We start from the raw sequence: 27,345 nt of genomic DNA on the forward strand, positions 1-27,345 counted from the left end.
CACATCATGACCACCGAACACAAGAAAACAGATAGTACACTGTAAGAAAAAAATATTTTTTATCTAAAAAAAAGTTAGTGTCCAGGCTGCCTTGAATTTTTAACTGAATTTGAGAAGAAAAGTTGAATCATTACAAAATTACCTCAACTTGTCTTGTCGCATTCAGTCATCTCCAAATTTTACAGCTAACCTTTTCAAGTTAGAATATTTTCTTTTCAAGTAATATAACCAATCAAGATATATTTTCAGTCTGTAATGGAAAAGTCTAAAGATCTATGGGTGTAGAAAAGGACTGTAAGAGATGTATGTTGCACACATTAGTACATCTGTTTGCACATGAATAAAAAGAGCAGTTAGCACACAGCCCGAGGCAAAACTGAAAAGAGTTAAACCTCCGCTCCGTCCTCTTAGCTCGAACCTGATGGACACACGGTTCACAGGGTTCACGCAGATCCTTAAAAAGTCTAAAAAGGCATTGACATTATTAATTTTTAAAAAAGGCCTTAACTGGTATTAAAATGTCTAAAATCGATCCTCGTGTAGTCTTAATTCTTACAGGATACAGTAACTAAGTGAAGCACTTACATTTTTTCAAACTTAGCACGATGGGATTCTCACATGCAAAGTAAAAAAACACAAAATCGCTAAAACTCGCCTACAAACAGCAAGTATTTCCCAGTTTTGTTCTACCCTCGTCTGCGATACACCCACAAAGTGTTTTTATTTTTTCAACATTTAAAGATTATCTGATTTTTTTTCACTGAAATAGAAAAAAAATCATGTTTCAAATTACAGTAAACAATTTGGCATAATTCTTAACTGTGGGTCAATGATGTCACTTTTTTTTTGTCTTTTTAAAAAAATATTTATTTATTTCTTATTGAAATACTGGTCTTAAATTTCATTTCAAGTGGCACAAAATGTCTTAAAAGTCTTAAGTACAACTTGCCTTAAAGCAACATTTTGCAACTTTTAGTTTCTTGAGATGTTTCGGTCAACAATCAACCAAAAGTTGCATAATGTTGCTTTTAGTAGGAACCCTGCGCACATTAACGCTCTCCCGCTGGACTTAAGATCCACTTACGTCTTTAGTCTTACTTATTTTCTATTTAAATATATATGTCTTGTGAAGCGCTCTGTTACGTCTGATCAGCTCCAGAAAGGTGTTTTACTGTCCAGTCTGAAACACACAGAAGAATGAGGCCTCCAGCAGGGACATAAAACGTTCTCAAAGTCTCCGGAAAACACAGAGCTCAACCTTTTAGGGAGAATAGCTGTGTGTGTGTGTGTGTTTAACCGCAGTGAGAGAAGCAGTGAAAACACAAAGAGCTGCAGAAAAAACATCAGCCCACCAGCCTTCCTCCCATTGTCTGTTTGAGGTTGTGATAAAGATCAGGTTCTTTATCCAAACTACAAACCACGACAGAGCTGACTTTTTGAAGTAAAGATGAAGTTAACTCTTGTCTCAACAGGAACCCACCATCGACAGCTATTCAGAGGCCGGCTACAAACCCGACCACATCACAGGAAACATAGAGTTTCAGAACATCCACTTCAGCTACCCCTCGAGGCCGGACATCAAGGTGCGTTCCCCAAAGAAACCGTTAACTCGACTCTCAAACAAAGGCTGTAGAACTTCAACCTGTGTCTCATAACTGACATTTTTATAATTTATAGGTCTTAAATAATTTGTGTCTGAGTGTGAGGAGCGGACAGACCATCGCCTTGGTGGGTAGCAGCGGCTGTGGTAAAAGTACCACGATCCAGCTGCTGCAGCGGTTCTACGATCCTCAGGAAGGAGCTGTAAGTGATATATATAAACCACTTTATTCAAAGGATTGATTCGTCAATACAGTTAAGACTTAACCCTCTGTGGTACACATTATGATGCCAGCTGGTTAAAAAAAACTTGAAATGGGTTTTTAGGCCTCTCCTCTGAGGTCGAAGGCATCGTGTACGTATGTCGACCCATTCTTGTGAACGTGATATCTCAAGAATGCCTGGAGGGACTTTCTTCAGATTTGACACAAACATTTACTTGGACTTAACAATGAGCTGATTAGATTTTGGTGGTCATGGGTCAGAGGTTAAGGTCCCAATGATTTCATCTGTCTCATTCTTGTGTAACGTGATATCTCAAGAACACCTTGAGGGATTTCCCTCAGATTTGGCACAAATATTCGAGCGGGCTCAAAGATGAACGTATTAGAATTCGGTGTTCAAAGGTCAAGGTCCCACTGACTAAAGATTCATCTCATTCTTGTGAATGTGATAGCTCAAGAAAACCTTACAGGGATTTCTTCAAATGTCAAGGTCAAAGTCACCTTGACCTTGTCTGTCTCAGTTTCTGAATGCGATAGTTCAAGAACAAATATCGCAATATCTAAAGATAGCGTTGAGGGAATTCTCAAATTTGGCACAAACACCCTCATGCACTCAAGAATGAACTGATTAGTATCTGGTGGTCAAAGATCAAGGTCATGATGATCTCATAAAACATGTTTTTGGCCATAACTCAAGAAATCATAGGCTCAAATTTCACAGAAATATCTAATAGGATATAATGATGAACATGTGATATTTTATATCCAAGTCAAGCTTTCAGTGTCTTGGTGTGTGTCTTTCTTCACGTACTGTAAGCTGCCAAGGGATTTAAATAGCCTCCAGAAAGTCATGTTACAATATAAACAGTGCTGGTGGTTTAAGGTAGGGTCCTGGCTCTTTTTCAAAATACTGCAACATAATTGAGAATGTATGGGGTGTTATGGGTAAAAATGGGTAAGTAACCCAAAGGCAACACTGTATCATAGGAGTACTCCATCCATATAGCATTGCACTTCTATAACATTGCTAGACTCTCAATAGGTACATTAAAAAACACTGCTATTTTAACAACAACAGGAGATGGTGTTTCAAATACACATTGTTATGTTTCAATTTAGAATAAGTTTTATGTTTGTTTGACTCTTGCATTTTAGGTGACTATTGACGATCACGACATCCGTACTCTTAACGTCCGCTACCTGAGAGAGATGATCGGAGTGGTGAGTCAGGAGCCCGTCCTCTTTGCCACCACCATCTCTGAGAACATCAGATACGGCCGACTTGACGTGACGCAGTGGGAGATCGAACAAGCTGCCAAGGAGGCGAACGCTTACGACTTCATTATGAACCTTCCTGATGTATGATTGTTTTTATGACTCCCTGTCCTTTGTTCTTATTAAGAAGTCTGTCCAACACTTGCTAATATTGAGACTCTTGTCGCTGAGCAGAAGTTTGAGACGATGGTTGGAGACCGAGGGACACAAATGAGTGGAGGACAGAAACAGAGGATTGCGATTGCTCGAGCTCTTGTCCGCAACCCGAAAATCCTTCTGTTGGACGAAGCCACATCTGCTCTTGATGCTGAGAGTGAGACCATTGTGCAATCGGCACTCGACAAGGTACAAATATGCATGAACACATGCTCCGCCTTGTCCAGAACACAACTACAGGGTTTACTTTGCAGTTTAACTCTGTGCTTTTCAAAGAAAACCAGTTAACCTTTGGAAACCTAAGAAATTGGCTTGATTTCTTTCAAAAACATGTCAAGAAGGCAATGAGCATCGAAAGAAGAAATTCCCCCAAAATTAGCAAGAAATTAGTAAAATATACAAGAAAATTACCAGAGAATTATCTAAACAAAAACGAAACAAACAAGGAAATGACCCGGAGGAAAGCGGGGGCGCTGAAATGGGTCACAATATATTAAAACGTGTCACTGCAAGCACAATTTTAACTCCCTCTCCCTCATATTTCTGTGCGCAGGTCAGATTGGGTCGTACCACCATCGTTGTTGCCCACCGCCTTTCAACCATCAGAAATGCGGATGTTATCGCTGGTTTCCAAAAAGGAGAAGTTGTAGAGTTGGGGACTCACAGCCAACTGATGGAACATAAGGGAGTCTACCATACGCTGGTCACCATGCAGGTAACACAGACACACACAAACGCTTTGACATGTCATCTGTTTGGTCTGGAGCTCAAGGGGAACTTTCAGAGCGGTCAGTCTTTGATATTGTTTGTTTCTGTGGTTTCCTCTTGTCGCTTTTTGTCGCAGACCTTTCAAGAACTAGAGGAGCAGGTGGAGGAAGAGTTTGAGCCTTCTGCGGACGGGAAGAAGAGCCTGTTAGCCAGGTCCCCCTCTCGGTCTTCTCTGCACAGGAGAAAGTCCACAAGGGGTTCCTCCTTCACTGGCTCAGAGGCAGATAAAGAGGAGAGAGAAAAGTTCAAGACGAACGATGTGGCAGAGGTGAGAATTGCTGCAATATCTCTTGGGTTTGAGCATAGACTGTATATAGAGATGGACAACACGTCATCACTTACCCCTGCTATGAAAGGCGCTATAAAACTCTAAGATATTGGTATTATTATTATTACCTTGCACTGGTGACGTCATTCGCAGCCGTACAAGCCCCCAGGAAGTGCACCAGGCTCTGAGGTAAATTTTATATAACATCCAAAAGTAGAATTACACAGTCCAGGTCTGTCATGGATGCCCACAAGCTGAGAAAGACTGTTTCCCATAGACTTACGTTGGGAAAGAGGTGTTTGTAAATCAGTGGCTTATTTTTTATGAGCGTCAAAACACCCCACGAAACAACTAATTTCATGATCTAGATTTAAGCCATCCAGTTCAATAACATTCTGAAAGTCTAAAAGAGCTGCAAGATTTAATTTTTCAGACCGTTAGAGAAGCACTAAACCGGATGTCAGACGCTCCACCAGCAGGAGTTACCCGATTGGGCACACTCGGTTGTGCTCTGCCACCATATTCTCTAGTGCGCAAGTCCCATGGGCCAGGTAATGCAGAAGATGCAGGCACTATCATAACACGGAAATAGAGCTTTTTTTGCTTCATGCACTACTAAGCAGATCTAATAAATAAATAAATAGAATAAACTGAGTGGCTAACACAGATGTCAGTCATGGCGGAAAATCCCTTTTTTTAGTAGAAATAAATAACCAAACCTAACTTCAGAAAAACAATCACTTGAACAAACATCAAAGTGATGACAACTACCTTAAATGACAGAAACCATCTTTGGTAAAAATGTATTTAGCATTTACTTGGAGTTTTTAGTTTGGCATGTGTTGCTAGCATGGAGGGGACAGAGTTTATGACCTATACTGCAGCCAGACACCAGGGGGCGATGGAGATTTTTGGCCTTATTTTGGGGGAGCTGTCATGTCCTCCATCTTTATATACATTCTATGGATTTGTGTGGGCGGGTCAACATTATCAGCATTAGGTGTGCAGGCTATTATGCACTATCATCGACCACTATTTATTAAAGTCCATCAATTCTTGCCAAAAAAAGGCTTTTAACAGGGTTGAGGAAGATTTTCTTTTTTCAGGCATTAACGGGTTTAATTTTACCTAAAAATGTTTGGGTGAGGTAATTACTTAATTGAGGATTACTATTTAGTAGAGACAGAGAGAAAGACGGTGTGACTTTCTCTCCCTTTGTCTGTAGGAGGAAGATGTTCCCCCCGTGTCGTTCTTCGAATTGATGCGTCTCAATGCTGAAGAGTGGCCGTACATTTTGGTTGGGACCATCTGTGCCATCATCAACGGAGTGATGCAGCCGATGTTCGCCGTAATCTTTACCAAGATCATCACTGTATGTTCCTCTCAGTATTTATGTACCACAAAGGTTTTTCTAATGCTTCATTTTCACTGCAGTATTTGTCACATGTTGTAGAAGCTGTTTTTTCCCCTCTCTTCTCAGATTTTTGCAAACCCAGACCATGACATTGTCAGGCAAAAAACCTCTTTCTTCTCTCTGATGTTTGTTGCTATTGGGGCTGTAAGCTTTGTCGCCATGTTTCTACAGGTATACATGCACAACACAACATGCATGTGATGTACGTTTTTTTTAGTGTGTTCATTACCCTCAAAGGAATAGTTTTGAAAACTGCCTCTACAAGTATAACCTTCACATGCACATGAAGGTCATGCCAATGTCCAGGTGTGCTCATGTCTTCTGTCTCTTAACTCTTAATAGGGCTTCTGTTTTGGTAAATCTGGAGAGATTCTGACCCTTAAACTGAGACTCAGGGCCTTTCAAGCCATGATGAGACAGGTATGTGTTACCACTTGAAATGAGAAATCTACACAGGGCTCTACACGGGATCTACATTAATAATAACCCATAATCCTGTTCTTGCCTCTATTTCTTTCTCCTTTCCTCTACTATCTCTTTGTTGGGGCTGCACTTCTTGGAAAAGTCAAATAAAATAATTCAATTTAAATTTTTTAATTAAAAAAAAACCTGTTACATACTTTTTTTAAACTTTAACTTTGTTGATTATTCGGTAATGTTAATAAATAAATTAGGCTTTCAGGAAATCAGACAGAAGGAATTTGAGAACAATGTAGCACTCAAGGTCAAAATGTTATTTCCGATGGCTGTTGCTCAATAAAAGCCTTAAATGTAAATGAATGTATTCTGGTTTGTATTCGATTTATTTTCATGGCCAATTGGAAAATATTAATCCATGTTTCCTTGTAGGACCTTGGCTGGTTTGATGACCCCAACAACAGTGTTGGAGCGCTCACAACGAGATTGGCCACAGACGCTGCCCAAGTACAAGGGGTAAGTTCCACCAATAGCAAGCACTTTATTGTCATCTGCTGTGCAACAGTTGCAAGGAAAAGCTTTTTTAAAGGCAGAGACTTCAAGCAGAACTAAGACTCTATAATGGGCGACTGTCTGCTTCTGCTGGTAGAGCGAAAGAGAAAGAGAGACACATGGAGATGAATAGCAACAGCAACATGCAACTGCCTACACAGCAGTCTAACTAGGGGCTGGTTCAAGGCAAGCCTGAGCCAGCCCTAACTGTAAGCTTTATTCAGGAGGAATTTTGGCTGCAGCACAAACTGATAGACATCCAGTAACTACAAAAGCTATTTGTTGAAGACCAGTAAATTATCCAAAAAAAAATCACTGATCTTGTAATTTGCATCGTCTGTATATCTGCTCAGGCTACAGGTGTACGTATGGCCATGATGGCCCAAAACATAGCCAACATGGGCACCAGCGTGGTCATTGCCTTTGTGTACGGCTGGGAGCTGACCCTGCTCATCCTGGCTGTGGTGCCCGTCATGGCATTGGCTGGAGCTTTGGAGATGAAGGCGCTCACAGGAAATGCTACCGAAGACAAAAAGGAGCTGGAGAAGTCTGGAAAGGTAGGCATCCAGTGTAGGATGTGCAAATGTAACATTACATCTCCGACATCAGAGAACTAGTGGTAACTAAAAAAACCCCATGTTGCTGTGTCTCAGCCAAAAATTTGTACATGAACACACCAAACCGATGGCCAACCAGTATGTACATAACGTTTGTATGTTTTGTCTCTACAGGTTGCTACAGAGGCCATTGAGAATATCCGAACTGTTGTCTCTCTCAACAGAGAACCCAAGTTTGAGTCTTTATATCAGGAAAAGCTCGAACTACCATTCAAGTACGAGAAAATTATATTATTTACATCATAGAGCTATCATCTCTATGGGAAATATGGATTTTGATCAAATTTCATTAGTTTGTGGACTGCTCTCTCTGATGCCATCTTTCATTTTCTGTACAGGAACTCTCAGAAAAGCTCTCATGTGTACGGCATCACTTTCTCCTTCAGCCAGGCCATGATCTACTTTGCTTATGCAGGCTGTTTCCGCTTCGGAGCTTGGCTCATTATGAAAGGCAGGATGGATCTGGAGGGGGTGTTTCTGTGAGTTAACAGACAGCACGACTGTCTCATCTCTTAATCAGAAGATTAAGTGTCGGTTTATGACGAGAAAAATGAACAGTTTGCGTGTGCTCGTAGGTTGCGGATAGTTACATCAGAGCAAAGCATTTCTGTGAGAGAAGAGGCTGTTCATGTGGTTTTTAATCATTACCCCAGCCTGAAGTATGTGAGGGGCCACGGTGAATGTGCTAGACCCAGAGGACATAGTTACACAGTCCAACAGACACACTCACGTGTTTTAGGATGCTAATGTAACTCAATGGGAGGAGCCGCCGCCATCATTTCTATTCTACCTGTTATGAGAGGAAGTCCGAAGGTCATGGCACCTCTGAGGGGGCATAAAACTGTTAGCCACTATTTACCATCAGTCTATAAAAATACATGCATTTAAATGGTTGGTCAGTGAACTTTTTGGTCTTTGGATTTTCCTTTCGGAAACAGAAATGACAAAGAAAAAACAAATAGTTATTTGATTTTCATTTCAAAATCCAAAAATGTATTATTTGTATTATGTAATATACAGAATAGAAATTCCACTTGATTTTTTTCCTATCACAAAAATTTAAAATAATAAAATACCAACAAAACAAAGTCTAAAAAAAAGTATTGTCATCTTCTGAAACTGGAAGTTGTCCTGGTTTGGTGACAACAGATTTCATTGTAGTTGATCCAATATTTGGTAAGAATTTTCACCAAAAACTACAATACTACAAACTACAAACTACAACAAAACTGGTGGTGGCAGTAAGATTTATCCTCTGGGCACCAAGAAAATTTCAAAGTTATTAATCCCATTGAGATATTACAGTCTGAATCAAAGAAGTTGGGACCAATTAAGAGGATAATAAAAAGGGGATATTTCAATTGCCTAAACTGTTAAAGTAAATTGTTTTCTTCCATTCAACATTTTATAGAACACAAGTCTTAATTTTTTGGCTTCTTTAAGAGAATTAAAAAAAAAATCATGTGACATGATGAAAGTTTGTTCATTTGCAAAATAGTCAAATTTAACATGTAACTATGATGTGTTAAATCTAAATCATGATCTGCCTATTTGTAAAAAAGTCAGGTTAAACTCGTCACTAAGATGACGCGTTGTGCACCTTTGACCTGTGAGCTGCACAGTCAGCACCTCTTCATTTATTATATTTAGAGGTGTTAACAGCCAATTCTTCATCTCAAGTAAACAAACTGAACTCATCGGGCTGGCTCGAGGACAAAAGAGGAAATAATGTTTCTTTACACATACTAACATCTACAAACACACAATGTACACACAAAGGCTAGGCTGTCATTGGTCTGTGCTACCCTACATTATGTAATCCCATTTCACAGTTGACTCGTGAGTGTGAAAGGTAAAACTAACGTGTATTTGACTTCCTCGTGCAGTGTGGTTGCTGCTGTCCTGTACGGTGCCATGGCTCTTGGAGAGGCCAACTCCTTCGCTCCAAGCTACGCCAAGGCCAAAATCTCAGCATCCCATCTCATGATGCTGCTGAACAAAGAACCCGCCATCGACAATCTGTCACACGAGGGAGAGAAACCGGTACACAACAAAAAGTCCTAAACACAGCACTCACAACACAGCTCTTTATGCTAACATTTTGCTCCTCTTTTTCCTAACAGGAGGAATTTGACGGTAACGTGCAGTTTGAGCATGTGAAGTTTAACTACCCTTCGCGCCCTGATGTGCCCATCCTCCAAGGGCTGAATCTGCAGGTGAAAAAGGGAGAGACTTTAGCTTTGGTGGGGAGCAGCGGCTGCGGAAAGAGCACCACCATCCAGCTGCTGGAGAGGTTCTACGACCCCAGAGAGGGGAGAGTGGTGAGCAGCTCCACCCACGCTCTGTCAACCCACACTTTTGCCTCTTCACCTACTGTCATCTGGCTAATGGTTAGCAGGCCGGTGTGTTTATGGCGGCTTTACAGCGCTGTACTGACGTGACGGGGACCGAGAGACAATATGAGGACTGTGTAGCGTGTGTAGCTTATCTTTACTGTATTGACCATTTCATTTTATCACGATGGGATGCTGACAGTCTTTTGAGACAGAAAATGTTTTGTTATCTCTTGGTCTCCCATGTAATCACAAGGTCGCTGTTTTAAAGGTCATTTTTGATACATTTTCAGGTAATATTTCATGTTTTCTTCATCATTGAACTTCCCCTCTGCTCTGTGGAGATTCATAGTTTTCATAGTGGTTTTAAGAGATTACTTCTGAAAAACAACTTACGCAGTTTTCACAAAGATTATGATGTCCAATATTTACTTATTTGGGATTTGTTCTTAGGTAAGAACAGAATCTGTTCACTTTTTTTGTTATTGCCTTTTCTTCAGTTTTACAATTGTATAATATTGGGGTCTATAACAAAAATATTTTATTAATTTGTAGTATTTTTTTAACCTCAATTAATAACCAGTAAAATTTCCTGTAAAATTAACCTAAATTCCCCTAAAGCCTCCTGCAGACTGTGAGATTTTAGCAATCTTATCAGTAACCCCACGATGACAACGCAACTGAATTGCAGGCTACGACGTACATCCACAAAAAATGTGGCCGGCATGTGTCATCCATCTATTCCGCTGAAGTGTGAAGAGAAAAATGTTAGCAAAGAATTGAGCCGTCACTATAGTTGCATTTATGTGTGTGAAAAAAAGTCTGAAGAGGAGGAGGAGGTGAAGAATGTGGACTCGGTCATGGCCGGGGACAACTTGGCATGCCAAAAGCGGGCACCCCACGTACAGAGGCTACGTCCTCAGTGCTGCGGCTGAGGGTTCGAGTCCAACCTCGGGCCTTTTGCTGCACGTCTTTCCCTCTCTCTCCCTCTTTCATGCTTAAGCTGTCCAATCTAAAAAAGCAAAAAGCCCAGAAATATTCCTAAGAACCCACTCCACACTACCTACACAGCGCTTAACAATATGCAGACAAAGTTAGCAACTAGCTGGTGAACGTAGTTTAGTATTTAACAGCTAAAGCGTCACATATTTTACTAAACTAAAAAAGAGAGGCCAAGAAAACTGAATTGCAGAATTGCTTTGTTTTAGACATCAAGTCTGATCCCGCCTACAATAATTACTGCTAACATCTCCTTTTTCAGATGCTGGACAACATAAATGTAAAAGATTTGAACATCCACTGGCTGAGATCGCAGATAGGCATCGTATCGCAGGAGCCCGTGCTGTTCGACTGCACCCTGGGTGAAAACATCGCCTATGGGGACAACAGCCGAACCGTGACCCTGGAGGAGATAGAGGAGGCTGCCAGAGGGGCCAACATTCACAGCTTCATAGAGGGCCTGCCTCAGGTAACTGCTTCAGTTACTCTTTTCTCAGTCAGAGAGACATAAAAGGAGAGTATTGTGTTTTTATATCGAGGAGAGATCTTTACAACATAACAAGGCTGCCTACTGAGACAAGTGTGTCTGTAGGTGTGCCAATGATTGCACAACTGCTAAATAATACAACTCACCTCAAGGTTATTCATTCTAAAGTTTAACATGATTAACATGTTTAAATCAATATCATGTGACCCCTCCTCCTCTGTGTTTGTCTGAGCAGAAATACAACACTCAGGCAGGTGATAAGGGAGCGCAGCTGTCAGGTGGCCAGAAGCAGCGTATCGCCATAGCCCGAGCCATCCTCCGAAACCCCAAAATGTTGCTCCTGGACGAGGCCACGTCCGCACTCGACACTGAGAGCGAGAAGGTGAGTGCTGGGGACGGGAGACCCTAACGAAGTAACCAGTTGCCAGTGCTGGGTTAAGTTATTGAAAGTTAATGATAAATGATTATTAGCAGCAAAATCGAAATATCTTTTGAAAGAAGCTACAACGGTTGGATAACACAACATTTGGGGGGGTAGCATGTAAACACTGGTGTGCAAATAACAGCTCTCGTTGGTCTACGTGAACGAAAGTCCCACACCAGGAGCTACAGGATACAACAAGGCTAAAAACATGAAAAACAAGATGCCAGTTGCGTTTTTCAAAACAACTTGGCATGTTGGGGCTTCAGGACACAGGACAAGCAGTATGGAGACATTTTGTGGGGTTTTTTTATGCATTTTGTGTTTTGCTTCAATTGTTTGAGGTTAGTGCGATGCCTTTTTCCAGTGAAACTCAAATATTTTGTGGACTATAAAACTTAGCCCAACTTTCCAACAGCATGAGTTAGTTATTAAACAATGGCTGAATTTTACTTTTTACTTTTTTTCCTTTAATCAGTATTAATGCAGTGTATACTCTTCGAATCCAATCAATGTTGGAGCAAACCTGTAATGTCTGAAGTATGATCCTCTAAATATGAGACGAGTAAACGGAAAAGATATAACGAGCTCCACTTCTCTCCAAACGTTTTGTATGCGTTCATGTGAGGTCACTGACATCATTCTGTGTTTTCCAGGTGGTGCAGGAGGCATTGGACCAGGCCAGTAAGGGCAGGACGTGTATCATCGTGGCCCACCGCCTGTCCACTATCCAAAACGCAGACCGCATCGCCGTCTTCCAGGGAGGAGTGGTGGTCGAACAGGGGACACATCAACAGCTGATGGCCAAGAAGGGAGTCTACAACATGCTGGTCACCACGCAGATGGGTCACGGGAGGGAATAAGAGGACCGGAGGAGGACACAGGGAGCAATACTACACTGATTGTTATTTATGTCTCCACAGATATTTATGTCTCCCTGCCCAGCTTCAGTGGAACAATCAAATGTGTCTTGGCTTGTTTGGACATTTAATTAAGTGACCTTTAAACTTTTGTGGGAATTTGTCTTGCAGCAGTACCTCATTGGTCACGGAGCGGTGTGTAGAATTTAGTGGTGGTGAGGATTGCAGGGTCCAGGAGGTTTTTACAAGGAGCTGAGTTATACACAGACTTCTCTTACTCTCCAAAATAAGCATACACGCCAATTTAAACAGGCAGAGACTTAATAAAGCGGTTTAACTTTTTTTTTTTTTACAAAAAACAATGTTTTTCTGGCACTGCTCATCACAGAAAAGGCTGCTAACTACCATAACTGACACAAAAATGTGAAAGGCACTATCAAAAGCCAGTGTTTGGTTTGTCCGCTCTGGGCTACTGTAGCTGATTACTCATGCTTAGGTCCATGTCTTCTTGTCCGTGTACACTCGTGCTAGTTTAAGGACTTCTTCAAAATAGCATGATGTTCATTTTGTAAATTATGGTCCCATTTTGCGTTAAAATAGACGATAGAATTTGTGATTTAGGGCTTGTGAGATTCACCACACGCTAATCCACAGCTCCATCCTTTCGTCCAAACATGTTCACATTTGGCTTCAGAAAACCAAGATGGACAAACTCGAGGCTTCAAAACAAATGTCCATAAAACCAATTACTGACATCACAATGGCAAAATCCACTTCTGTTCATTAGTTGCCACTTGTGTGGACTTTAATCCCAGAAGATTTTTGGTTTCGTGATCGTTGGAGAAGCACAGGTTCAAATGGCAAAATTAATGACTGAATTCCTTTTAGCAGCTTTAGTTTCAGGGTCCTGGTATTGTTCGTATCGGCTCACTGCGACACCTGAATGTTCTGTGCTCCTCTACAATCACATGTCTGCTTTAAAAAAGGCTTATTGTACTGTACGCTCTTGTGTTTACTTTCTTCTTCCTCCTTGTTTGTGTCTTGTACACTTGGACTTATTTATCTTTATAATTTCTTCACTGAGAAGCAACTTCTTGTGACCAACACGCCTTAGCTGCTGATTTCTGGTGCCATCTTCTGTTATGTGCAAAATATAAATGTACAACGATTAAAGTTAACAATACACTGGATTAAATATGTATTATCAAGTATACCTCTGACACTCAAGAGTTATGTTCTACAGTTTTTGTATTTGGGCAAATTTTTTTATAATAACTTTGACTGTCATGATGTATTTTTATTTTTTACAGTCTTGAGTTATTGATTGATCTTAAGTGCCTGAACATTTCAGCCCAGGAAAATTTTTATATACACAGGGCATTTTTTGCATAACTAGGATCCTATTTTGTTTCTACAAATGCCAGCAACTGTACTAACCTTTTTGTAGAATATCCTTGTATGTATACTAATAAAAGTTTTATATTCAATTATTAAGCCTCATTTTAGCATCATCTGACCTCTTGAACAGGACAATGAAACGTGGAAATCTCACATTTTTATTTGTGGGAACAATTTTGCTACATTTCCCCAAATCACATACATTTAGTGTTTTTTTACAATAAAAATGTACTTCAATGTATTATACTGAGCTATTTTCATTTAGATATTTAAAGGAAGTGCTATCTTAATCACATTTTTGCCATTTCCAAAAGCTTTGCTGACTGATTCCAGATTAGGCTTTAAATGCAAACAGTTTTTAAGGCTCATCTATGTTTTACAGCAGTCGTCCTAAAAGAAAGTGACAAACATTCATCTTTAATTTGACAGACAGAGAACACAGAAAAAGGAACGCTGCATATTGTGCAGGTGCTTTAAGGTAAGTCACTGAAGAAAAACAAAACGCTGTGCAGCACCTCAACAGACTGAAAGGCAACTCGTAAATCAGTGGATTTTTTTTTAGCATTACTGCTCCTGGGAAACGACTCAGGATTTGATTCATTCGGTCCAACAACATTTCAAAAATCTAGATGCATGATTAAATAATTTAATTCAAATTTAAGTCAGCAGACGGTCTCGCCTGCACTTTCCTAAAATTGCAGAAGATCCAGGTTATTTTATACCCGCAAAGCCACCCTTTTTTTTGATTCACGTGCCCACCGACAAACTTCAAAGGGAATGAATGCGGCTCCGCCTCCAATGCTGCATCCAGTTGTCTTTATACATCCATGGTGCAGATATAATGAAGGCAAATGATCAGACTTACAAAACTTTCAGCAACAGCCAACCCTGCGACCTCAACACATTTGTTACCCTGTAGTTCAAATAAACTAGTGTACAGAGTTACAGAGTTACAGAGTAAGGTCAGGACGGCCTGTGTGGCAGCGGAGCATATTACGGACCATTTTTGGACTTCAGACTTTGGTCTGTTTTATTTTAGCACTGACAAAACTTAAATTTTATCTTTTTGTTGAAAATAGTTTTAATCATATAAGGCACACATCAGAATCACTACCAAAAAGATATTCACTGATTTCCTTTTAGGAAAAATAAATCAGTCCAACTTTAAATGTTGAGTATTTTTGTTACATGTTTCAGTAGATTTCGCTAATCCAAAACAAATCTTACTTAATATGGTTTTATTTGGAATGACTTTTATAAATTGCAGAGAAATCTAAGGCCAGCAGTCGAAAGCCATTATTTATTTTCTTCCATTGTCCACCTTAGAACATTAACAAGTTGGGTTTTTATCCAAATGTTGCGCAAATTTGACCGAATTTTCATAAAATCAGCAAAAGGAAATGCAAATTTATTGTGCTTATGCTTGGGAGTTGGTTCATCTACATAAGCAGAGGGTGGCGCAACCAGATGACATTATTAAGGGTGTTTTCATATTAGGTGGAACGGCGGGCTGTGCTGCTGTCTGATACAGACACATCAGTTTTACATTGAGACAATTTCATAACCGGTTAAAACGTTGTTGTAGTTGTGCGAGTGCCTGGGTAAGGTACACAGTGTTCACACCGGTATCACAAACTGGACTGTGGGGTCAAGTATAATCAGATTCAGGCCTCAGTCACTGATGATAGCACCTCTTAAATGAGCATTGGTCAAACTTCAAATAAAGAAAAAGCAGTTGATATATGACAGAGAGCACACCGGATAATGGGAAGATTTTTTTTGAACAACTAAAAAACCTAAGAAACCTAACTACTGTCTGTTGAATATGTACTCACCGAAGGACGGACATGATAAAAAAGATCTCAAGACTTAGGATTAGCTTAGTTAAAATGTGGAATAATACTGTCAGTAGTTAAAATTAAACATTCTCTACATAATTTACACGAGAACCAAATAAACTCAGAGAATCAGGAAAAATATGTAGTCAGAAAAGAACAATTTAAACAAAAAGTCTTTTTTTAACACTGAAAGAAACAGTGAAGTTGATAGATTCTCTTAATGCCACACTGGGTGTGTATCACCTAGCAGGTACTGACTCTGTATTTTTGCATTGATCGGTGCTCAGAACAAACTATCGCTAGCTGTCGGCTATCTGCTGAGGGTTTGTGAACCGTGTGTGCGTTATTGTGTCTGTGTGAGTACTTATAGCTGAGACGTGGTGGCCAGGTGGAGCATGTCGTGCAAGGAGTTGCTGAAGTTGTTGAATAGTGTCACAGCGTCCGTCTCACGGCAAGATTTCCACGCTGAGATGGAGACCACAATCCTGGAGGAGAAAAAAAGCCAAAGTCGGGTGTGAGTGCTGAAAATGCCGGGAAGATACGCACAATTTCAAACTTTGACGGTGAAAACTGAAATGAAAACAACTTATGCAGCTGACACTGATGCACATTGTTAGTATATCTGAAGAACTTTTTTTCACACCTCTCACATAAATCAAAATTCAGAAGTTGAAACAGCATTATTGGGAGATGCATGCGTCTTGTCTGCCCACCTGTCATCTCGGATGCGATAGAAAAAGCCGTAGCCGTGTTTCACCATGGGAGCCATGGCCCCCATAATAGTAGTGTAGCCCACCAGACTGGACGACAGCACGAAGTTACCACCACCGCCACTGCAGACACAAACACAAATCAGTTACAGGCAGACAGAAAGACGTCCCTGACACTTCAACTAATGCAGTGTCTGAGTCTGCTGGATGATCTTTTAGTGCAGAACAGTTTATCAATAAAGACCATTTATTAGTCTGTCTCCTGGCTAAAGCTGCAGCCCCCAGTATAAACCAGTAAAATATATCTATAGAATAAAATAGAATAGGGTGAAAAATGTATTTAATATGGAAAGAAATCACAGCAATGTTACAGTTAAAAATGGTTGATGGTCTCCATTTATACAGACAATGCAAGAACTCTAGCTACCTCTTTTTCTTTTTTTTTAAGTTAATTTATTTTTTTTCCTCTTGTTTTTGCATTGATTTTCTTGTTTGTTATATTTATTATTATTTGTTATTGTTTGTAATAGTTTGTTTCTCTCTGTTTATCATAATTACAGCAATAATTATATTATCATTATTTATTTATTTTTTAATAAATAATTGTTTGTTAAGGTGTATTTTATTATGTATCAGACCCCAGGAAGACTACATGATCCTCGGGGGTGAGCTAATGGGGAAAATCAACTATAAACTATACAATAATACACAATAAAAGACTAAACAACAATAAACTAAACAAATTAATATCTGTAAATAAATAAATAAAAAGCAGTATTATAAAGCAAAGTATGTAGCTGTATTATCAGTTAAAGGTACATTTACACAATCATATAACCAGTATGGACACACTATTTCAAAAAACATGAATTAGCTCTGCAGGTCGAACCTTCGTGCATACAGAGGATCCGTATAGAGCTCTGGAACGGGACGTCCCTCCTCTCTGGTGATCAGATACAGCCCGAGGAGATGCCGGTCAAAACCTGCCGACAGGGTCAAAATGACATGGATTCATATCTGTTCCAGAAACCATAATAACATTTTTTCTTGCCCCACTTGTGCAGTGTTTGTCAGTATATCAGATTGAAAATTACGCTCAGCTAGCTGGCATACATGAAGAGAGAGAGAATGCCAGGAGAAGATGGATAAAAGTATGAAGGGTTCCTACAGCTTAAGGTAAGTTAGATTTAAGACTTTTAAACTTTTTTAATGCCACTCAGAATTAACTTTTTTATCTACATCAAATGTTGGAAAAATAACTCTTTTAAGGGGGGAGCATGTGGGAGACACTGAACATAGTATATTATAATAAAGGTATCAATTTAGTTTACCAACAAAATATTTGGCATTTCTGTTTTCTGGACGATTTTTGTGTTTCACAGTCTGCATGTGTGATTCTACTGCTTGGATTCCTATCGTGACGAGTTTTCAAAAAGTAATCTATTAAATTATTTAAAAAAAAAAAAAAAAAAAAAGATGGAACAGATTATTTTGAGATTTTGCAACACAACTTCAGATAAAAAGATTAATAAAATCCCACTTCCCATGTCTGAGCATTTTTTAAGACTTTTGAAAAAATTCATTTAAGTCACTTTCATAGCAATTAAGGCTTTATTTTTTGATTAATGAATTTAATGCCTTTTAAGACTTTTTAAGGAAAAATATTTGCCATTATGTTACATTATATGGAAGATTATCCGTGGAAAACTTTCTACAATTTTTACTAATTCTATGACTTTTTTAGGCCTGGAAATTGTGATTGGAATTTTCTATGACTTTTCCAGGTTTTCAATGACTATGAGAACCCTGTACTGAACAGTAAAATGTATATAAAGTGAACTCACCTTTAGCTTCCTGGGCTTCAGCCATCAGTTTGTTGTGTGTCGCGAAGGCCTGCAGCATGGCTTTCCTCCTGCTGTCAGCCTGACAGAAAAATGTTCATGTAAAATGTCAAATACACCAGTAAATGTTCGAGATGGACCGACTTTATAAACCCCAAAGACAAGACTTTACTTTTTACTGTGCATAAAGTGAATATTAACATTCCTCACAGTTGTTCTGAAATATATTGTGTATAGTTTTATTTGGTACCAGCAGTTAATGCCTGTGAAACGTTGTTTCACAACTGGGGAAGGCACTCGATATTTTTCATTTTGAAATTTTAATGTTAATTATATTAATAATTTGAATTTGAATTTTAATTCTTTCTATGCGAACCAAAAAAGTAAATGTGCATCTTTTAAGTTTTAGTTTGTTAATATACGTTTAATTTAATCTTCCCCTGTGTGCTTTCGCTTGTTTACCTGCTAACTAGTCTTTTGGCTCATACTTTTATTTATTACTTTTAAGCGCTTGATTTTGTTGTAATTCATTATTGCCAAAACAGGCTTGAAGTACAGTTTTTTGCAACTGTAAAAAAAAAAAAAAAAAAAAAGTTTTATATCGATAAAGTGCAGGATTTCAAACGTGCACCCACTCACATCACACGTGGGGTCCATCATGGCTTTGCACCAGTTCACAGCCTCCTGGGTGCAGGATCGCATCGTCTCCGTCCTGCCGTGGTAGAACTTGCGAGTCATTGCTGTCTCGTAACAACATCCTGGCCTGTGAGGGGTAAGAAGAGACACTCAGGGACACACAGACTGCAAACATTAATGACAGCACAGTCCTGTTTTTAACACGTCCATACCTCTTGTGAATTCTCAGGTAGGCCAGCTGCATTGCTAGTTGGATGAAGCTGTCTGGATGCAACTTCCTCTGTTTGATGTCCTTTTTTCCAAACCCTGTGAAGGCGTAACACACGATCTGCAGGTCCTGTGCCTATAAAACCAGAGAGTGGACATCCACACAGATGTGACTATGGACAAGTCATTTTGCATCAGAATTATTTTGCAATAGTTTGTTGTTAAATACTTTCTCACCGTCTCATAGTATTGCTGTTTGGCGTGGCTGATGTCACTCTGGATTTTTTCATCCACAGTAAACACAAGCTCCTCGGGGTTGGGTATCGGTCTGACTGCGTCTGAGCCCTAAAAGTGCAAACATCAAGGTGTTAAAAGTGTAAATGGAACTTACAAGGACTGTTTCAATTTATAAACAGGATCAAGTAAAACTCAGGGTTTACCTTCCATTTGCCCCCCGTACTTTTGATTTGCTGGTCCAGATACCAACACATAGACACCAGCACCATGGCATCATATGGTGCATGCTGCAAAACAGTTTGAGTGGAGTTTTTAATCTATTATATTTAACCCTTTTAGAATTTCAATTATCCAAGATGAGCAGCATAAAATGCTGAATCTAAAAATGTGTCATACAGGCTTTCACAGTGTGTCTTTAAACTCTTCGAGCATGATAAAAACATACAAACTCACATCACAAGTGGACCCAAAAGTGCCATCTGCGAACACCAGTGAATTGTATGATTTGTCACCCCAGCGGATGGTGGGGTTTCCTGTCAGGGCTTCCAGGGTAAGCTGGGATCAGAGTTTCAAAGTCACACAATCAGATACAAAACTAACTCTCTACTTTTAACTTTTTCCACTTCACTCTCACTCATCTTCTTTTCCATGAGGGCAGGGGATCTTTAAGGGAGACAGCAGGTCAAAAACATATGCCACAAAGACGTGAATTACATCATCTGAACGCTGGAAACCTGGAGTTTGATTTGAGGCGCAGCTCAGCACTTGTGTGTCATGAATATGAATTAAAGGTTGCGTTTTGGTTAGGCGCCTCGTCAAACTTTTAAAATAAAGTAAAGAGGCATAGAACATTATGGTGGAAGTATATGATGACCATTCCCATGGCTCAGTTATGTCTCATTATTCCAATTTTTCGGTTGAAAACATTTGTTTCACAGATTTGGTGTTGAATTTAAAGATATTTGACCACTCAAAAATTGATGAAAACGATCAAAATTCCCTCCAAAATACCACATTAAGACAATTCGGCAATTGGGTAGCTAGCACCTCAGTTCTGGAAACTGCTAAGAATTCCCCAAATCATAAATATACCTATGAAAGCCACACATCCTCTGAATGCTGGAGGTTTGCTGTTGCAAAGTTTCATGAGCCTGTGATTATCCCATTAGTCAATATAGATCATTTTATACAGTAATGTTAAGTTTACAGTAATGTCGGCTGAGGGCGCTGGTGTCAGTGCAGGGCGGAAGCAGTTAAAAACAGTGACAATTAAGTCATGAAATCAAAAATACTTAAACTGTTGAGCCCATACATTTGAGTAGTTCTCTGCAGTGGAGTAGGGTTTCACTTCATCCAGAGAAATGACGAACATGCTGCTCTGGATGGTCTCCAGAATGGTGTTATTGTGCGGGTCGATGCTTATTAGATGCTCCCTGGCCTGCAGAGAGAGTACGCAGATAAATGCTTAATATATGAGAACTTTCTCAGAAACAGGATCCATAATCTATTTTACTTATTCACTCAGATGAACACTGAAGTCTCAAAACGTGAGCACTCCTACCTGCGCCCAACGAGTCCTCTCATCTGAGGTGAGAGCACTCACTCCGTCTCCCTCTGGCTCTCTTTCACAGCGCTCTTTCACATAGGTCAGCTGCCTGTGCAGGCAAACACACACACGAAACAAAATAAGGTAATGTTGAACACCAGCTGCTTTCTATTGAACTAATTATACTTCCTTGTTGTCCAGCTCATTACATGGTTTCTGCAGGGTTCACCCAGTTACATAAAAAAGTAATAATACCACACAGACTGCAATTCAAAACCTGTATAACTTTCAGACCAGCCAAGGTATAAAATTGAAAACTCATATGTACTATATTGTCCAAAATGATCTATTATTATCGTATCACTGTTTTCCTCAATTCTTTCCAGCAGTATATAACATTACTTTGTGATATAATTAATTAAATATATGCAACTTGGACTGGGATAGCCTTCAGAAAATGGATAGATGGATTAACCAATGAAAAATAACTAACTTTTATGTTAATATACTGTAATTTTTTGCAAAAATCAACACTTGCCCTGTTCATGTTTAACTAAAAATAATTTAAATGGCCTGTTGGTGTCATAATCTGTGGCACAGTGACACTGCAATATATATACAAAGGGTTTCTTTCTTTAAAATCTTGAAAAGCGTTACTTTAGGACAGTTGAGTTGTGTGTAATGACTAATGTGGTTAAAATGTGTCCATGTAGTGCAGGATGAAGCAGCTGGAGGGTAAAACTATACAATCAACAGATTCTTTGGCTCACTGTTAGAAGTTGGCAAGCTAACGACGATCAGGACTTTTCTCTTTTCTACTCCAAAAGTGCCGCCGCAGGCTACCGGTAAGCTATGCTGCATCATCTTTAAAGTGTTGTTTTAATTTTCTTCAAACTTGCACACAGAAGAATCGCTGCACTCGAGTCTGATGATGGACGGGAAAACCCTGCTGTTTATTCTGCCATCATGATGGCTAAAATGTTAGTGACACTGTCATGTAAACAAACACATACATAAACACAACGGGCAATATTGGGGTAAGCAAAATAAGTGAGGTCAAGTTCAGATATCGTATGATAAGTCAATGACGTAATTATCACGACAGGCCTATTAATTAGTGGAAAACATGCATGTCAGAGTCAGTGGTGAGGTGTTTTTATTGCTTCATGCTTGCAGAAGTTAAATCAGCAGGGTCAGCAGCAGTTGGCTCATGGCCGAAACGCTTCAACAATAAGTTTGCTCTCTTGTGTGCTACCTGAGAAGTTCCGGAGGAGTGAGGATTTGTCCGTCATAGACTGCGTTGAATGTGAAGATCCGTCCACGACACATGACCACCAAATGGGAGGGGCACGGACCCTCACTCTCTGTGGTGCAGCAGAAGATGCACAGCAGTGAATAAGACCGATATTATCAAGTCAAGGATAACTTATATATTAAAAGGTAAACAGCATATTTTTGAGAACATATTGATATTATCTCTTTATAAATATTGTGAAGGATTTAGATCTATGGCATGACCAAGTGAATGACTGTGGCTTATGCAGATTCTGAGTCTGTATAAATTGTTTACTTAAATTTTTTTGCCTTTTATATAGTCTCATATTTTGCATTTCCTGAAATTATTGTTCTCCATTTTGTATAGATTACCATTTTTAACATATGAGGAGCATTTTTGTATTTATTTAAATGATTTTTTTCCTTTCTATTTCTCTCTTTCTTTTGTTCTGTATCATGTCACAACTATATGTTATGTTATTATGAGAGCAAAAAGTGAAAAAAATGCACAACAGTAATATATCAGCTGAGAAAGTGTGTGAAAGTGTAAACAGGTGAGTCTGAAGGTTAAAGTTCATCCTACCTGTCTTGAAGTAGTTACGAATGGTGTCCTTCTTCACTCCAGGCACTTTGCAGGTGCAAAACAGCATCCTGAACTGGTCCATGTCTAACGGTGTTTTTCCAGCTTTCTGGGGGAGAATCCTCTCCCTAAAATAAACGGCAGATTTCAATTGTAACTGACTTCATGTAAAAGGAGAGCAAGTTACGCTTAACACATCATAAAAAGCTGCGTGTGATCATGTCGTACGTGCGGATCAGGTTCCAGTACTGCAGTGTGTGCCATGCGCTAACACTGGCCCTCTGCAGCTGGGTTCCCTCTGCAGCAGGCCAGCAGTGCTCCAGGTACGCCCCCGGGCCTGCAAAGTTCATGGTCAGCTGAGAGGCCATGCGGAGCTCCAGATACGCAGCGTCTAACCACCATTCTTCCAGCTGAGGAATAAAAAAAACGTAAAATAAATCATCCATGACTGAAGAGGGCATCTGTAAAACAAGACATTTAAAGCTTGAATACACACCCAGTTCCTCTTGGTCCTGGCTCTCTGCAGTAGTTTTTGGTGCAGCTCTTTGCCAACACCCTCTTGAAATTTCTTCACAATATCTTCTGTAACCTTAAATTCTTCCTCTGATGCAAATGGGCGAACTGATGAAAAACATGGCGATGCAAAGTTAGTCAATTTAAAGCCCCAGCTGTCAGTCATTGTGGAAAAAAAAAAGTGACGGGTGCCAAAAAATACTGAAATCTTACAAAAATACAAATTAGATCAAATAAAAATAAAAAATAATATAAAATCTATATACATTTTCTACTTATACGGATACTGTATGTTCATGATTAATAGTTGCAAAGGATAACTGAAATATACATAATGTAAATTTACAGTAAGAAAAATATAGAAATATAGCCTATAAATATTATTAATGCACAGTAAGTGGTAAATATTGCACAGTATGAAATTGCATGGCATGTTTTAAATATAAAAAAGTGAATATGTACATATATTATGTGAATATTAATAATAGTATGAAACATTTAAATTTAAAAATGAATGCATCCATTTTCCAAACTTGTCTTAATTTTTGTTTAGATCTAACAGGAACCTGTTAAAAAACAGAGTAAAGGCCTTGTGCCTAAGGGGGAAAATTACTGAATAACAACTCTCACAACATTAAATATTTACATAAAGACAAACAGAGCAGCAGTAGTGAGCAGTAGAGGCCATGCTGAATTTTCTTAAATATTTACTGTTTTTGTTTGAATAAATATTTGATGTTTGAATGGTGAATATTTACAAAACCAAGAAACAGAAAACAGAAACTTGTGACACAGAAGGTCGATCAGAGTTTACTATCCTACCTGCATTCAGGTACTTTGAAAGGCTCGTCTCCAGGGAGGGGACAGGCAGGGACGGCAGGCTGCTTTGGTACTGGAAGGTCCGCTCACGCAGAGTCTCTGACAAATTATTATCCATTTCTTCTCCCTGGGAGGAATTCAGACTGAAACCACAAAACAAACATCTGTAAAGATCTTCTCCTTAAAGGACAGGAATGTAGGATTAAGTAGCATTTGGCGACATCTAGTGGTGAGGCTGCAGACTGCGATAAACTGATTAATAATAGGTCATCATTTTAAAACAACAGCTGATAACCTATAGATTAGGTCTGGCTTTTAATTAATGCAATTCTTGTAACTATTTTTTTCCACCAGTTCTCTGATTTTTATTTTGGCGAGTAAATTTCGTGCTTTTTGTAAAACATTTATTTCCAAGTTGCTCATTGCTTTTTCTTTTGTTTTTGTTGAAAGAAACCGCACCAATGTGCTCAGGGTTCAAAGGTTTAAATACTTATGAAAGACATCTGAAAGCAGCACAAGGAAAGTTATTTCACTCCAAATGAAACATCAACATATCAGATGGCTTACATTTCAACTTCGGGGACCAGTGAATTTTTGACTTCTTGCCCTGCCCATTGTAGTTATCTCAGACAAATAAAAGTGCATTTGTAAAGCGTGTAAAGCGCATTTGTGGCTGCTAATTTGACCCATTTTATCTGATGTCAAACATTTCCCGACTCAAAAGGCTTTGCAAAAAGATATTTATTGCAGCTGTATGATCCTACAGTCTTAATGCGGGATAATACATAGCTTATATTATTGCTGGCTGTGTTGCTATCTGTATCAAAGAAAAGTTAATTCATAAACTGAACATTACAACTTAAATAAAGGTATGACGTGTTCCAAGATTGTCATACTAGGCTGCATAAGTTTTAAGATTAACTGGCGACAGAGTGTATTTTTGTTCCACATTGGATGATTATACTTAATGGTATCTATAAACAGGAGGAATGATTACAGCAATGTACATATTGGTGGATGAGCGTTGCTTTATGACAGATTCTTGGCACCGACTAGTTAAAATTCCTCTTGACTGGGTGGAGTACAAACATAAAAAAGAACAGCCAGATCTAAACGTATTCACAAAGCATGCGGTCAAAGGTGTCTACATACTTTTGACTGTACAGTGTATTTGCAATAATTGTTTATGTTGTTTGAACAAAAAACAGCACCTAAATATATGCAGTATGTTTACTTTCCACTAGTCTGATAGAGGGCAAGTTATGGAAGCAAAAAAAGCCCAAAATCTTAAAACTGACACGTTCACAAAAAAGTGACTGTCTGCTAATATTTAACTCTCTGAAATCTGGAGCGACATTTCTTTTCTTGTGCTGTTTTACAACGACTTTCACAATATTTCAACCTTTGAACCCTGAGCAAATTGGTGCGATTTCTTTCAAAAACATGGAAGAAATGCTCGACAAATTGCAAGAAATAAGTAGAGTTAGAAAATTATATTTTTAAATGTTAGGGGAAAACTATTTAAAAAATTATGTATGACAATTTATCATGGTTACAAATCTAAAGTATGCTAGAAAGGATTTTTTAATTGCCAGCTGTATTATCACCCAGTTTCACTGTGATAAAATAAGAAGCTTTAAAGTGTTTGTAGTTGTGTTGCAATTTGTTGCAAAGCAAAGTTGATTTATAAACTCCAAGCAAATTGGCTTGATTTCTTTCAAAAGCAAGGGGAGAGCGCAAGAAATGTCCCAAAAATTAGCAAAGAATTAGTAAGTACAGTAATACAAGAAAATTACACGAAAGATTGTCAAATAAATAAATAAATTAAAGTTAAATTACCTGAAACAACCCAAAAAAAGGTGCTTAAAAATAGGAACAATTATGTAAAATTATTTTAAATATTTAAATATGATTATTATAGAGTTTAATTGTGGGATAATAAGTGGCTTGAAAACACTGGTAGCTGTGTTCCTATCTGTAGCAAAGCAAAATTGATTAATTCCTTTCAAAAAACAAGGGAAGAATCCAATGAGCAACGAAAGAAGAAATGATCCAAAAATTAGCAAGGAATTAGAAGTACAGTGGTACAAAACAATTACATGAAAATTAGTTAAAATAAAATAAAAAGGAAAATGAGCTGAAATTACCTGAAAAAGTACTTAAAATAAAAGGAATTCTGTAACATAATTTTAAATATTTAAATATGATAATAACAATAATGCTGAAACGTCCCAGAGTTTTATTGTGGGATGATAAGCAGCTTTAAAGTATTATTAGCTGTGCCGCTATCTGGATCAAAACAAAGCTGTTTCATTAAATCATTTTTACGACCACAAAACTATAATAAAAGTTGTCAGTGTAAGTTGACTGTCGGTGGCCAATTCAATAAAAATACAAACGTCTAACCCTGTTTGTTAAAGGCAGCCAGTTAAAGAGAGTTAAGTCGTTTATTATCAATCAAAGGACCAAACAAAGTCCAACAAGCTAGCTGACGCTGGTGCAATTACAGCGCTTTAGCTTCACTCGCCCGCGGCTAACTAAAGTCAACAACAACATGTTAAACTTGATTTTAAAACGTCTTTCCTGGCTTTTAACACAGAGTATCTGTAAGCTCACCGTCTTCAGGATTTGTTGACTGCATCCACACACAGCAGGAGTGTGTTTGCTGAGGCTGGGGTGTGTTTATCGGCAGCAGCAGCAGCCGTTACCTTTGCCCCACTGAACCGAACCACCGAGCCAGCCCGGAAGAGCTCACTGCGCATGCGCACGTGTGATTGCACTTGACCTATATTTTATCAGTGAACTGAAGAGACACGAGGAGTGTATCTATATTATTATGCATGTATTGTTTACGAGCTGCAGAGAGGTACTTTGGTTTAGAGGCTGTGGTAAAAACAAAATTAACTACAATTCTACTACAATTTTATTTAGCAGGCGCTTTTATCCAAAGCGACGTACAACACAAGCAAGAATTTAGACTTAAGGAAAAAAATCCTTAGTAAGTGCAAAAAGTGCTTCAGGTGTGATTGGGCACAGGTATTGCCGTCTATTTTTTTTTTTTTTGGTAACCAAAGTAATAACCAGTAGCGATCTCAGCATCTGAGATTCAACAATCTCAGTATCACTACTTACGATGACAATCAACATACAACATCCCACAACTTTGTCAGTGCTAGATAAATAGTCTAGCACTGGTAGACTAGAATAGTATTATTATCATAATAGAGACATGGAAACTTGAACCAAACCCACAAAATACACATTTCTAGATATTAGGGACTGTTATTTATTAAAAAGAAGAACCCTTTGACCCTCCCCAAAGCTACAAAATATTTTTCTTTGAGCCACTATGTAT

At 38.8% G+C, this 27,345-nt stretch overlaps 2 protein-coding genes across 2 annotated transcripts in view; one reads left to right on the top strand and one right to left on the bottom strand.

The window, feature by feature from the left end:
• Positions 1 to 13,877, top strand: part of abcb4 (ATP binding cassette subfamily B member 4) — a 26,525-nt gene extending 12,648 nt beyond the window's left edge. Inside the window, exons 10-27 of the mRNA XM_042490176.2 lie at positions 1,473 to 1,583; positions 1,678 to 1,803; positions 2,979 to 3,182; positions 3,273 to 3,443; positions 3,808 to 3,969; positions 4,099 to 4,290; positions 5,516 to 5,662; positions 5,771 to 5,875; positions 6,047 to 6,124; positions 6,554 to 6,637; positions 7,027 to 7,230; positions 7,405 to 7,505; positions 7,629 to 7,769; positions 9,177 to 9,333; positions 9,414 to 9,611; positions 10,885 to 11,091; positions 11,345 to 11,491; positions 12,187 to 13,877. Coding sequence (XP_042346110.1) covers positions 1,473 to 1,583; positions 1,678 to 1,803; positions 2,979 to 3,182; positions 3,273 to 3,443; positions 3,808 to 3,969; positions 4,099 to 4,290; positions 5,516 to 5,662; positions 5,771 to 5,875; positions 6,047 to 6,124; positions 6,554 to 6,637; positions 7,027 to 7,230; positions 7,405 to 7,505; positions 7,629 to 7,769; positions 9,177 to 9,333; positions 9,414 to 9,611; positions 10,885 to 11,091; positions 11,345 to 11,491; positions 12,187 to 12,393 — 2,742 coding nt within the window. The 3' untranslated portion in view covers positions 12,394 to 13,877. The remainder of the gene's footprint in view (positions 1 to 1,472; positions 1,584 to 1,677; positions 1,804 to 2,978; positions 3,183 to 3,272; positions 3,444 to 3,807; positions 3,970 to 4,098; positions 4,291 to 5,515; positions 5,663 to 5,770; positions 5,876 to 6,046; positions 6,125 to 6,553; positions 6,638 to 7,026; positions 7,231 to 7,404; positions 7,506 to 7,628; positions 7,770 to 9,176; positions 9,334 to 9,413; positions 9,612 to 10,884; positions 11,092 to 11,344; positions 11,492 to 12,186) is intronic.
• Positions 13,878 to 13,930: 53 nt separating this feature from the next.
• On the bottom strand, positions 13,931 to 26,745 carry crot (carnitine O-octanoyltransferase). Its single transcript, XM_042490174.2, has 17 exons — positions 26,607 to 26,745; positions 23,994 to 24,133; positions 23,155 to 23,279; positions 22,887 to 23,068; positions 22,662 to 22,786; positions 22,059 to 22,167; positions 20,819 to 20,912; positions 20,570 to 20,695; positions 19,711 to 19,812; positions 19,461 to 19,544; positions 19,258 to 19,365; positions 19,026 to 19,156; positions 18,817 to 18,940; positions 18,181 to 18,259; positions 17,226 to 17,319; positions 16,340 to 16,459; positions 13,931 to 16,111 (listed from the first exon to the last, which is right to left on the bottom strand). The coding sequence occupies exons 2-17, from the start codon at positions 24,106 to 24,108 to the stop codon at positions 15,991 to 15,993; spliced, it is 1,839 nt and encodes a 612-aa protein (XP_042346108.2). The 5' UTR covers positions 24,109 to 24,133; positions 26,607 to 26,745; the 3' UTR covers positions 13,931 to 15,990.
• Between the last annotated feature and the right edge of the window lie 600 nt (positions 26,746 to 27,345).

The sequence above is a fragment of the Plectropomus leopardus genome, chromosome 11 (assembly GCF_026936395.1).
Source record: "Plectropomus leopardus strain MGB_pleo_1.0 chromosome 11, ASM2693639v1, whole genome shotgun sequence".
Taxonomy (NCBI): Eukaryota; Metazoa; Chordata; class Actinopteri; order Perciformes; family Serranidae; genus Plectropomus; species Plectropomus leopardus.